This window comes from Alosa alosa, chromosome 7 (assembly GCF_017589495.1).
Source record: "Alosa alosa isolate M-15738 ecotype Scorff River chromosome 7, AALO_Geno_1.1, whole genome shotgun sequence".
NCBI classification, from domain to species: Eukaryota; Metazoa; Chordata; class Actinopteri; order Clupeiformes; family Clupeidae; genus Alosa; species Alosa alosa.
In genome coordinates, this window is record NC_063195.1 from 21,389,175 (window position 1) to 21,401,674 (window position 12,500).

The 12,500-nt window shown below is 47.4% G+C and overlaps 1 protein-coding gene across 1 annotated transcript in view; it reads right to left on the reverse strand.

Annotated features, from left to right (window-relative positions):
* sdk1b (sidekick cell adhesion molecule 1b) overlaps positions 1–12,500 on the reverse strand; it is a 296,641-nt gene that overhangs the window by 22,207 nt on the left and 261,934 nt on the right. The window contains 3 exon segments of the mRNA XM_048249003.1: positions 1,094–1,295; positions 7,593–7,752; positions 7,755–7,789. Of these exon segments, the coding sequence (XP_048104960.1) occupies positions 1,094–1,295; positions 7,593–7,752; positions 7,755–7,789 (397 nt within the window).

Genomic DNA, 12,500 nt, shown 5'->3' on the forward strand with positions numbered 1-12,500 from the left:
TGTGTGTGTGTGTGTGTGTGTGTGTCAATGTCTCATGAAGGAAAGGGATTGATTTGTCCAAGACAGACAGACAGACAGACAGACAGACAGACTGCCGGAGACCTTATTGTGTTTTATAACCTTGTACATTCTAATATAGCCACCATTTAGCTAAATGGAACAGAAAGAGAGAGAGAGAGAGAGACCCATGTGGAGAAAGAAAAAAGGTAAACAAGATGGGCAGAAGAGAGAGAGAAAGGGAGAGAGGGGGAGAAAGGGAGAGAGAGAGAGAGAAGGGGAGAGATAGGGAGAAAGAGAGAGGGAGAGAGAGAGAGAGAGAGAGAGGGGGAGAGAAAGGATGGAAGGAAGCAATCATAATCACAAGGCAGTTCTGATCAGTAGGGGGGTGGGGGTTGGGGGGTGGACAGTGGGAATCTGTGAGCGGATGGAAGACAAGATTCACTCTCTCACCACCCACACTTATCTCTGCTCAGGGTAAACACCACTGATGGGGACATGTACGGACTCAAAAGTGTGTGTGTGTGTGTGTGTGTGTGTGTGTGTGTGTGTGTGTGTGTGAATGTCGCATGAAGGAAAGGGATTGATTTGTCCAAGAAATCCGATGCACCTTTGATTGCATTCCACAGTGTTGAGTGTGTGTCTGTGTATACAGTATGTGTGCATGCATCTTGTGTGTGTGTGTGTGTGTGTGTGTGTGTTACCTGTCCTTTGTAGTGTGTTAGCTGTCCTCTGATGGAGTTTTGTGTGTGTGTGTCTGTGTGTGTCTGTGTGTGTGAGTATGTGTGTGTGTCTTACCTGTCCACACATGTCTCATGAAGAAAAGGGATTGATTTTTCCAAGAAATCCGATGCACCTTTGATTGCACTGCAGTGTTGAGTGATTGTGGTGTGTGTGTATACAGTTGTGTGCGTGTGTGTGTGTTACCTGCCCTTTGTATTGTGTTACCTGTCTTCTGATGGAGGTGTGTGTGTGTGTGTGTGTTACCTGTCCACCCCCAAGGAAGTGTAGTTGTGGCCGACAGAGGAGGACTGTGTGTCTGTGTGTGTGTGTGTGTGTGTGTGTGTGTGTGTGTGTGTGCGTGCGTGTTATTTACCTGTCCACCACCCATGATGTGGCGTTGTGACTGATGGAGGAGGTGTGTGTGCTCCAGGGTCCGTCGGGCAGGTCGCGCGTCTGCAGCGTGAAGTAGCGCACGGGGGAGGAGCCATCGGCGCCCGGCACCCAATAGAGCTGCACACGGCGAGACTCCACCCCCTTCTGAGGAACCGTCAGTCGACGCGGAGGCTGAGGACGCTCTGGAGAGGGATGAGAAGGAGGGAGAGAGTGAGAGAGAAGGAGGGAGAGAGAGAGGGAGAGAGAGAAGGAGGGAGAGAGAGAGGGGAGAGAGAGAGAGAGAGAGAGAGAGAGAGAGAGAGAGAGAGAGAGAGGGAGAGAGAGATAAAAAGGAGAGAGTGGGAGGCAGTGATAGATAAAAGCATCCAAAAAGAGAGAAGGAATGATAGAGAGACAAGGAAAGAAGGAAAGGAATAGAGAGAAAGAGAGAGATAGAAAGGGAAATTGGGAGAGAGAGAGAGGTGGAAGAGGAAAAGAGAAGGAGAAAGAAAAAAGTTTATTAAATACACTGAGAATCTTCAATTGAAGTGTTCAATGGTCACAAAAGACCCCACCCCCCCTTCCCAACACACACACACATACACACACACACACACACACACACACACACACACACACACACACATACACACACACACACACACAGTCCCATAACCTGATTGCGGGTAATGACTGTATCGTGCAGAATGCGATAGAGGGATGGACGATGATAGATGTTTGTGCCGCTTTGCTCTGCGGCCTGGCAGAGAGATCTGTATTAGTCTATTGTGTGAGTCTCCGTCTGTGTTCCAGTTGGGTGTTCCGTCTCTATTCTACTGATGTTCTATTCTGCGGTTCCGTTGTGCTCTGCATAGAAAACGCAGCTCCTTTGTGAGGCTAATGAATCTTCTCCGTTGGAAAGAATGGAATGAAGGGAGAAAGAAAGACAGGGAGAGCTACTAAAAGAAAGAGAGAGAGAGAGAGAGAATGAGAGAGTTGTAGAGAGAAAAGAAGAAATGAGAGAATGGAATATTGTCAGGTTGGAGTCATCTAATGTCCATTCAGTTGAGAATTTCCATTCGATTGACTCCACTGACCTTCATAGCTATTTATGTGCATGAATTCAGCAATATCACCACACCTCCATGTGAGGGGGGGCTGTGCTGGACGTGGAGGGAGAGAAAATGATGCAGGAACTTAATCAATTGTGTGTGTGTGTGTGTGTGTGTGTGTGTGTGTGTGTGTGTGTGTGTGTGTGTGTGTGTGTGTGTGTGTGTGTGTGTGCGTGCCTGTATGTGTGTGTGTGTGTGTGTGTGTGTGTGTATGTGTGTGTGTGTGTGTGTGTGTGTGTGTGTGTGTGTGTGTGTGTGTGTGTGCGTGTGTGTGTGTGTGTGTGTGTGTGTGTGTGTGTGTGTGTGTGTGTGTGTGTGTGTGTGTGTGTGCGTGCCTGTATGTGTGTGTGTGTGTGTGTGCGTGCCTGTATGTGTGTGTGTGTGTGTGTGCGCATGCGTATATACGCTTGTGATTAAAGTTAAATTGATTAGATAAACAGAAACATCACGACTGTTTCCACTTTAGCGGATCAATCGGCATCTACTCTCAATCTAGTCCTCCTCCCCTCTACCTGTTTACACACTTTTCATCCATCCCTCCTTCCCTCCATCTCACATGTTCATTTCTCTTTCTCTCTCCCCCTTTCTCTTTCTCTCTACCTCCCTCTCTCTCTCTCACTTCCTTCTCAAGTGCAAAATGCTTTATTGACATGACAGAAGAAGTTGCCACAGGAAGACACAGCAGCAATAACACAACACAAATGCATATTAATGACAGCTGTATTAAACACAATTTAATTAAGTTAGATTGATGTGCACATCAAAGCACTGCCAAATTCCCTGACTTCCCTCCTCTCCATCTTTCTCTTTCTCTTCTCTCCTCTCCATCTCTCTCTCTCTCTCTCTCTCTCTTCACTCTAAATCCATCACTCTCACTCTCCGTCTGTCTTCTTGCCCCTCTGTGTCACTCGTTTCATCTCTATCTGACTATTTCTCCTGCTCTACAGTGATCGACAGTGCCATCACAATATTACCACTGAACATATATTGCATCATTAGTATGCAGAGAGCATATTTTGTCATCTCGCTGTCTTTCGATCTATTTCGCTTGATGTTTCTTGGTCTTTCTCTCTCCTTTTACCATCTTTCTCTCTCTCTCTCTCTGTTCACTCAGTTAAAATAAGCTCTTCTGTTGTCGTTGTCAGAGGCCACAGAATTTTGGGGACATTCACACTGACACACTTCCTTTGCCTCCAGGCACTCAACTTAAATTGTCTCCGTATGGAAGGATGCAACTTGGGGCAGCCGTGACCCACTGGTTAGCACTCTGGACTTTTAACCGGAGGGTTGCCGGTTCGACCCCCGACCAGTGGGCCGCGGCTGAAGTGCCCTTGAGCAAGGCACCTAACCCCTCACTGCTCCCCGAGCGCCGCTGGGTTAAATGCTGAGACCAAATTTCTTATATGATACTTATACTTGACCGTTGCAAGGTACCTTGTGTTAATATGAGCGAAACGCAAGCAGAAGGTTGAAAAAAGGGTAAAAAACGTTGGCTGCTATGTGTTTTAGTTAAGTTTGGGAGCTACATAATTCGTTCAGTATGACATATCATAGCAACAACATGCACTCTATCAATTTCCTCGTCTCTTTTGAACTCTCTGTATTTTAGGTATTGAATACGTCTTTTAAAAAAATGCTCGCATGCATCTGTTTTTCTCCCTCTGGGTCTGTCAAAAATATTTACCATAACTCCCCTACTCTCTTTTTCCATCCAAGATCTCACTCATGAGATATCTCTCTCTCTCTCTCATTGTCTCTCTCTCTCGCAGATGCATGCTGTATTACTGTGGAAACCTGTAGACATGGAACACTCCAACGGTTCCATATACCCAGCAACTATCACTATAGCATGAAAGAGGGAGAGAGAGAGAGAGAGAGAGAGAGAGAGAGAGAGAGAGAGAGAGAGAGAGAGAGAGAGAGAGAGAGAGAGGGCAGAAGGAGATGTGTCAGACATGATCATTGGCATTTTGATTGACAGAGAGAGACAGGCAGCCTAGATACATATACAGGAAGACAGGCATGCAGCCTAGATACATATACAGGAAGACAGGCAGCCTAGATACATATACAGGAAGACAGACAGGCTAGATACATATACAGGAAGACAGACAGGCTAGATACATATACAGGAAGACAGACAGGCTAGATACATATATACAGTGGAAGACAGACAGGCTAGATACATATATACAGGAGACAGGCAGCCTAGATACATATACAGGCTAGATACATATACAGAAGACAGACAGGCTAGATACATATACAGTGGAAGACAGACAGGCTAGGATATACATACAGGCTAGATACATACAGGAAGACAGGCAGCCTAGATACATATACAGGAAGACAGACAGGCTAGATACATATACAGGAAGACAGACAGGCTAGATACATATACAGGCTAGATACATATACAGGAAGACAGACAGCCTAGACACATATACAGGAAGACAGACAGGCTAGACACATATACAGGAAGACAGGCAGCCTAGATACATATACAGGAAGACAGACAGGCTAGATACATATACAGGAAGACAGACAGCCTAGATACATATACAGGAAGACAGACAGGCTAGACACATATACAGGAAGACAGGCAGGCTAGATACATATACAGGAAGACCGCTAGATACATATACAGGAAGACAGGCAGGCTAAATACATATACAGGAAGACAGACAGGCTAGATATATACAGGAAGACAGACAGGCTAGATACATATACAGGAAGACAGACAGGCTATAGATACATATACAGGAAGACAGACAGGCTAGGATACATATACAGGAATATTGTGACAGGCTAGATATATACAGGAAGACAGACAGGCTAGATACATATACAGGAAGACAGACAGGCTAGATACATATACAGGAAGACAGACAGGCTAGATACATATACAGGAAGACAGACAGGCTAGATACATATACAGGAAGACAGAAAGGCTAGATACACTGTACAGAAACAGTGAGCAGGACAGCAATACAGAGATAATAGAGAAACAGCTAAAACAAGTGGCAATGTCCAGGAGACAGAGTAAGAAGAGAGGGGATGACCAACAAAAGAGCAGATAAAGAAAACATGGGACACAGCCATGATGTACTGTAAACAAGTGCATGCCGTGATGTGAAAAGTGTGTGTGTGTGTGTGTGTGTAAGCATGTGTGTGTGTGTGTGTGTGTGTAACCATACTGTACGTGTGTGTCTGTAACCATATGTGTGTGTGTGTGTGTGTGTGCGTGTCTGTAACCATATGTGTGTGTGTGTGTGTGTGTGTGTGTGTGTGTGTGTGTGTGTGTGTGTGTGTGTGTGTGTGTGTAACCATATGTGTCTGTGTGTGTGTGTGTGTGTGTGTGTGTGTGTGTGTGTGTGTGTGTGTGTGTCTGTAACCATACGTGTGTGTGTAACCATATGTGTGTGTGTGTGTGAGAGAGAGAAAAGGAGAGAAAAGAGAGAGGAGGGAGAGAGAGAGGAGAGAAGCGGGAGCCCTGCTGTGATATCCATTGCCTGTTGAATTACACAACACTCTCCCTCTTCCACTTAACACCAGCACCGAGAGGAGGATGAGGAGGAGGAGAACAGGAGGGAAGAATGACCGCATGGGGGGGGGTGCACACTTAAAATGAACAGCGTGGGAGAGAGAGAGAGAGAGGGTAAGAGAGAGAGAGGGAGAAAGAGAGATAGAGGGAGAGAGAGAGGAGAGAGAGAGAGAGAGAGAGAAGAGAGAGCGAGAGAGAGAGAGAGAGAGAGAGACATGTCTACAGTACATACTTACATACAGTACACATCTTATATGTTAATTTCACAATTCTGTTAACCCTTTATTTTTAACCTCTTACGTGTACATGTAATTGAGCTTTGGCAATAATGTTCCTGAAACGTTCATGCCAATAAAGCATTCTTGAATTGAATTGAATTGAATTGACACACACAGAGAAAAGAATGCCATATCTTCATGTTCTGCTTTGACAATGTAAAACCAATGTCATGGCAATACAGTTGACTTGAATAGAAAAAAAATAAATCTGACAGAGGAGAAAGAACAAAAGAGAGGGAGAGATAGAGAGAGAGTTGCTATTTTACAAGTTGATATGTGATGTTTTGTTTTTCTTTATGCTTTAGCAACACTGCACCTCAGCAGTCATGCTAATGAAGCAACATTAAATTGAAAAACGAGAGAGCAGGGCTTGGGAGAAGATAGAGGACAAAGAAATAAAGCTACTATTACAGGTGAAACAAGGGACCAGGACACAGGAGGAGAGAATTATCAGGAAGACTCAGAGATAAAGCGATGAATGGCAAGATCGAGAGAGAACAAATACAAGATGGCTGACAGAGAAAGAACGAGCAGCAAAAAGAATGAGAAGAGAAAATTATGGAAGAAGGTATCAGTGGAGAGGTAAAAAAAAAGACTAAAAGAATGATCAAAAAATGATCAGAACAAAAATAGTTAGAAAAAATGGAGCTTCGCTGCTTAGACCTATCAAAAGAAATAGAATAAAAAATGAGTTATTGATAATGACATGATAAGTAATAATGAAAGAACATGGAGGAGGGGTTGAAGTAATATTAGAAAAGTGGAGGAGGGAGAGACAGAGTGATGGCTGAATGTGGGAGCAATGAGAGAGAGAGAGAGAGAGAGAGAGAGAGAGAGAGAGAGAGAGAGAGAGAGAGAGAGAGAGAGAGAGAGAGAGAGAGAGAGAGAGAGAGATGAGAGTCTTTATGCCAGTCATGCAGTCAGTGCGATAGTGTGAGCTGAGGGGATCAGGGTGCATATCTACAGCTATTACTCTCATAATCACCAGGATTTCAGCATGGAGCCACCACTCAGCCAGGGTACGGTGTGTGTGTGTGTGTGTGTGTGTGTGTGTGTGTGTGTGTGTGTGTGTGTGTGAGTGTGTAAAAAAGAGTGTTAGTGACTGTGTGTGTGTGTGCGCATGTGTGTGTACAGTATATGTCATTGTGCCTGAGAGTGTGTGAGTGTGTGTGACAGAGAAATAAATGTGTGTGTGGTATGGTGTGTGTGTGTGTGTGTCAATCAAGTATGTGTGGGTGACTGTGAGTCATAGAAAATAAGAATGTGTGTGTATGATTGACTGAGCCAGTGAGAGAGAAGGAGGACTGTGAGCTGGTGAGTGCAGAGTAGAGGTATGCAGAAGTACACAGGACAGGTTAGCTTTTAACCAAGTGGGAAAAAGTTCAGCATCAGATCTGTGTGTGTGTGTGTGTGTGTCTGTCTGTCTGTATTATATTAGCTTCCTCCAGCTCTCTATAGCCTTGCTGTGTGTGTGTGTGTGTGTGTGTGTGTGTGTGTGTGTGTGCATGTGTGTGTGTGTGTGTGTGTGTGTGTGTGTGTGTGTGTGTGTGTACTCCTGGTCCTTCTCACCTCTCTTGTCCGTAGTGATGACCAGTGCCTCCTCCGGTTCGCCCCAGCCCTGCTGCGTGCGTGCGGCGATGCGGAACACGTAGGCCTGCTCGGCGCCAGGTCTGCCACAGTGAATTGTCCAAGTACGTTGGAGTTTCACCTCGTACCGTGGTGAATTTGTTAGTCACCAGCGTCCAGACGGTACGATATCTGATAGCCTGAAATAGATTAAGATTCCTTTAAAGCCCTCCTTGGTAGGATTAGCTATATCCCCCCCCTCTGCTGGAGAAGTTGTGCATTATGCTATATCAAACTGTGGAGAAAAGCAATCGATAAAAGCACATGATTTGTTTTACAAGCCAGCGAAACACAGCATAAGTTTGGCAGAACAACGAAGCACATGTTAAAGGTAAGAAACTTGTCGAAACGACAATGTAGCAAGGTTACTTCTTCACTTGCGCTTAGAGGAAGGGAGGTCACCATTTTCACCGGAACAGTGCCAACTGAGGAATAGAAAATAAAAAGCTAATACATAAGAGTGTTTGAAACTAAGCTAGAAAAAAAGTTGACAGTCAGTATTATTAAAGGAACCATATGTAAGATTGTACAAACTGGTACTGCAATCACTAAATTAGCTGTAGAGCGTGTATCCTCTCCTCCCCTGACCTCGAGGTTGCCAACCGGATGTCGAAACACTACTGACTTTGTGACTGTAGATAGGTGGAGGGTGGTGCATCGTGGCCAAAACACAACATGACATGATAAAAACACAACATCAACATCAGTTGAGGGTCAACTTCACTTTTAAATGACAATATCCTGGCTGGATTCTGTTGTCAAAGATATAAGTATTTGAAATTAATATGATTTCTAATGTCTAGGTGATATATCAGGCCATTTTATGATTAACTGTTCATATTTCTTACATACGGTTCCTTTAACTATTCATTCACTCGCACATGCACAATCAACTGGACTGCTGCAGTGACATCTTCTGGTTTATTACATGACATAGTAAACAGTATTGCAGGTTTATTATCCTCTTTGCACTGAGGAAAGCCATGGTCTAAAAAGTTTGCACAGCACTTTGCAATTTTTTGCACCATTTGCACATACTGTACAGTATGTCTGTAAAGCCCTGGATGTATAAAAATATTAAGATGTTTTGAGACTTTTTGGCCCTCTGTGTGCGAGTCCTTCCTGGGTGTTAATCTATACCTCCTGTTACCACTCCAGAGTTTATGATTTATAACTACATTTGAAGAGCTTGGTCATCATAAATGTAACATTTATTTATTTTTTTTCAAGTACTTTCAGTGTAGATGTAATTGGGTTATTGTTATTTGATTGATCTTTTCTCAATCCAAACAACACAACTGCAATTTAATTGATATTACCTGAAATACAAAATTAAATAACATGACTTATTAATGTTTTCAAAAAATGGATATATAGCGTTTTGGAACCAAACTCTTCATATTTTCATTCAGTTTTATTAATTTAGCCAAAGTGACTTACAAGTGAAGTACAACATTCAACAAGAGACCTTAAAGTAAACAAAAAGAAAGCAAAAGTAAACAAGCAAACAAAAACACTATAATACAAATCAAATGGGCTTAAGAGATACGCAGGGGGAAAAAAGTCTGGAAGAATTAAGTAGAGAAGATCCATTTATAATATATAACATGGTTATAATTTTATTTCTTAACTACTTTTTTAACTTTTTTTTTGTTCGTAGCTAGAGGGGCGACTCCAGTGTTCCCTTCCGGTGTCTGTGGACTGTTGAGCTTTCATCTGTTTTTTTCTTGGCAAGACAGCTTTGGAAGCTTTGGCAGGAGCAATGGTTCCCCATAGACCATGCCACTCAAGGAGAGGTGTGTGAGTATGAGTATGTGTGTGGGATGTACGTGTGTGTGTGTTTGTGTTTTAGTGTGTGTCTGTGTGTTTGTGTGTTTGTGTGCAGGTTTGTGTTTGTACAGTATGTGTATGTGGGTGTGCGCCTGTGTGTGTGTGTGTGTGCTTGTGTATTTTGTGTGTGCTTGCTTGTGTATTTTTTTGTGTGCTTGCTTTTGTGCTTGTGTGTGTGTGTGTGTGTGTGTGTGTGTGTGTGTTTGTGTGTGTGTGTGTGTGTGTGTGTGTGTGTGTTAAGTGTGTGTATTTGTGTGTGTGTGTGCGTGTGTGTTTACGTGTGTGTGTGTGTGTGCATGCGTGTTTAATCTCTAATCCCCCAAGAGAGCGATGTGTTAGCTTAGCAGGAGCTGTCTCCGTCACGGTGGATTAGCGCGTGAGGTAACACCTGGCCCGGCGTGGGTAACACCTGGTAGCGTGAGAATGGCTACCTGAGCGCGTGTCAGAGTAACCCCGGCGGTGGAAACATCGGCGGGACCCGTGTCTTCGTCTTACCGCCTGCTCCGGTGTCACACACACACTACCGCGCCGCCTGCTCAGTGCTCACACACACACACACACACCTGCGCCTTACCGCCTGCTCGATGCTCACACACACACACACACACACGCCTTACACGCCTTACACGCCTGCTCAGTGCTCACACACACACACACACCGCCTTACACGCCTTACACGCCTGCTCAGTGCTCACACACACACACACACACACACGCCTTACACGCCTGCTCAGTGCTCACACACACACACACACACACACACACCACGCCTTACCATGCACTCGGTGCTCACACACACGCCTGCGCCTGCTCAGTGCTCACCACCACCTTACGCGCCTGCTCAGTGCTCACACACACACACACCGCCTGCTCAGTGCTCACCTGCGCACACACCTTACCGCCTGCTCAGTGCTCACACACACACTGCGCCTGCTCAATTGCTCACACCACTTGCCTTTACACACACACACCTGCATATACGCCTGCTCGGTGCTCACACACACACCCCTTGCGCCTGCTCGGGCTCACACACACCGTCTTACCGCATGCACTGCTCGGCAGTGCTCACCACCGCGCACCGCCTTACCGCCTGCTCAGTGCTCCACACACACACACACACCGCGCCACGCCTGCTCAGTGCTCACACCGCGCCACCGCCTGCTCAGTGCTCACCACACACACCGCGTCTTAGCATGCCACTCAATTGCTCACACACACCGTCTTACCACGCCCCTGCTCAGTGCTCACCACACACACCGCGCCTGCTCAGTGCTCACACACACACACCGCCTTACCACGCCTGCTCCAGTGCTCACACACACACACACACACACACACACACACACGCCTGCTCAGTGCTCACACACACACCTTACACGCCTGCTCAGTGCTCACTGCACTTTTACGCCCTTGCGCCTGTCAGGGTGCTCTTTTACACACACCACGCCTTACCGCTGCTCAGTGCTCACACACCACATACCATACCTGCTCAATTGCTCACACACACACCGTCTTACCGCCTGTAGTGCTCCACACACACCACGTCTTACCGCCTGCTCAGTGCTCCACACCACGTCTTACCACGCCTGCTCAGTGCTCACACACACACACACGTACCTGCACACACACACCGCGTCTTCCGCTGCTCAGTGCTCACACACACCACGCCTTACCGCGCCTGCTCGGTGCTCACACGCACACCACGCCTTACGCCTGCTCGAATTGCTCACACCGCCGCCTTGCGCCTGTCAGTGCTCTTTACGCACACCTGCGCCTGCTCAGTGCTCACACACACCGCCTGCACGCCTGCTCAGTGCTCACACCGCACCTACGCCTGCTCAGTGCTCCACACACACCGCCTTACGCCTCCAGTGCTCACACCACACCGCACACACACCACGCCTGCTCAGTGCTCACACACACCACGCCTTACTGCATGCTGCTCAGTGCTCACCACCCGCACCACCGCTGCTGGTGCTCACACACCTACGCACCCGCCTGCTCGAATTGCTCACCTGCACCACCACCGCGCCTGCTCCAGAACGCCACACACACACCGCGCCTGCGCCTGTCAGTGCTCACACGCTTTACATGCTGCTCAGTGCTCACACCCACGCCTTACCGCCTTATCAGTGCTCACACCGCACCACCTGCAGCCTGCTCAGTGCTCCACACCGCCTTACCGCGCCTTCTCGGTGCTCACACGCTTTACGCCTGCTCAGTGCTCACACACACACGCCTTACCGCCTGCTCAATTGCTCACACCGCACACACCACGCCTGCTCAGCGGTGCTCACACACGCGCACGCTACACACACACACCGCCTTACCGCCTGCTCCGGTACTCTACTGCGCCGCCACGCCCGCGCCTGCTCAGTGCTCACACACACCGTCTTACCGCCTGCTCAGTGCTCACACCTGTCACGTCTTACGCCTGCTCAGTGCTCACCTGCCTTTTACCACGCCTGCTCAGTGCTCACACACACGCCTTACGCCTGCTCAGTGCTGCACACTGCGCACACCACGCCTGCTCAGTGCTCACACACCGCCTTACGCCTGCTCAGTGCTCACACACTTTTACCTGCGCCTGCTCGAGGGCTCACACCACGCCCGCAGCACACACCACACACCACGCCTTACTACGCCTGCTCAGTGCTCACACACCGCATACGCGCCCGCCTTACCGCCTGCTCGGTGCTCACACACACCGTCTTACGCCTGCTCAGTGCTCACACCGATCTTAAGCGCCTATCGGTGCTCACACACCGCGTCTTACCGTATATCGGTGCTCACCACCACACATCTGCGCCTGCTCAGTGCTCACACCGCCATGCCTTTTACATCTTACTGCATGCTGCTCGGTGCGCTCACCTGCGCACACCACGCACACACGTCTTACACGCCTGCTCAGTGCTCACACACACACACACACACACACATCTTACACGCCTGCTCAGTGCTCCACACACACACACACACGCCTTACACGCCTGCTCAGTGCTCACACACGCACGCACGCAC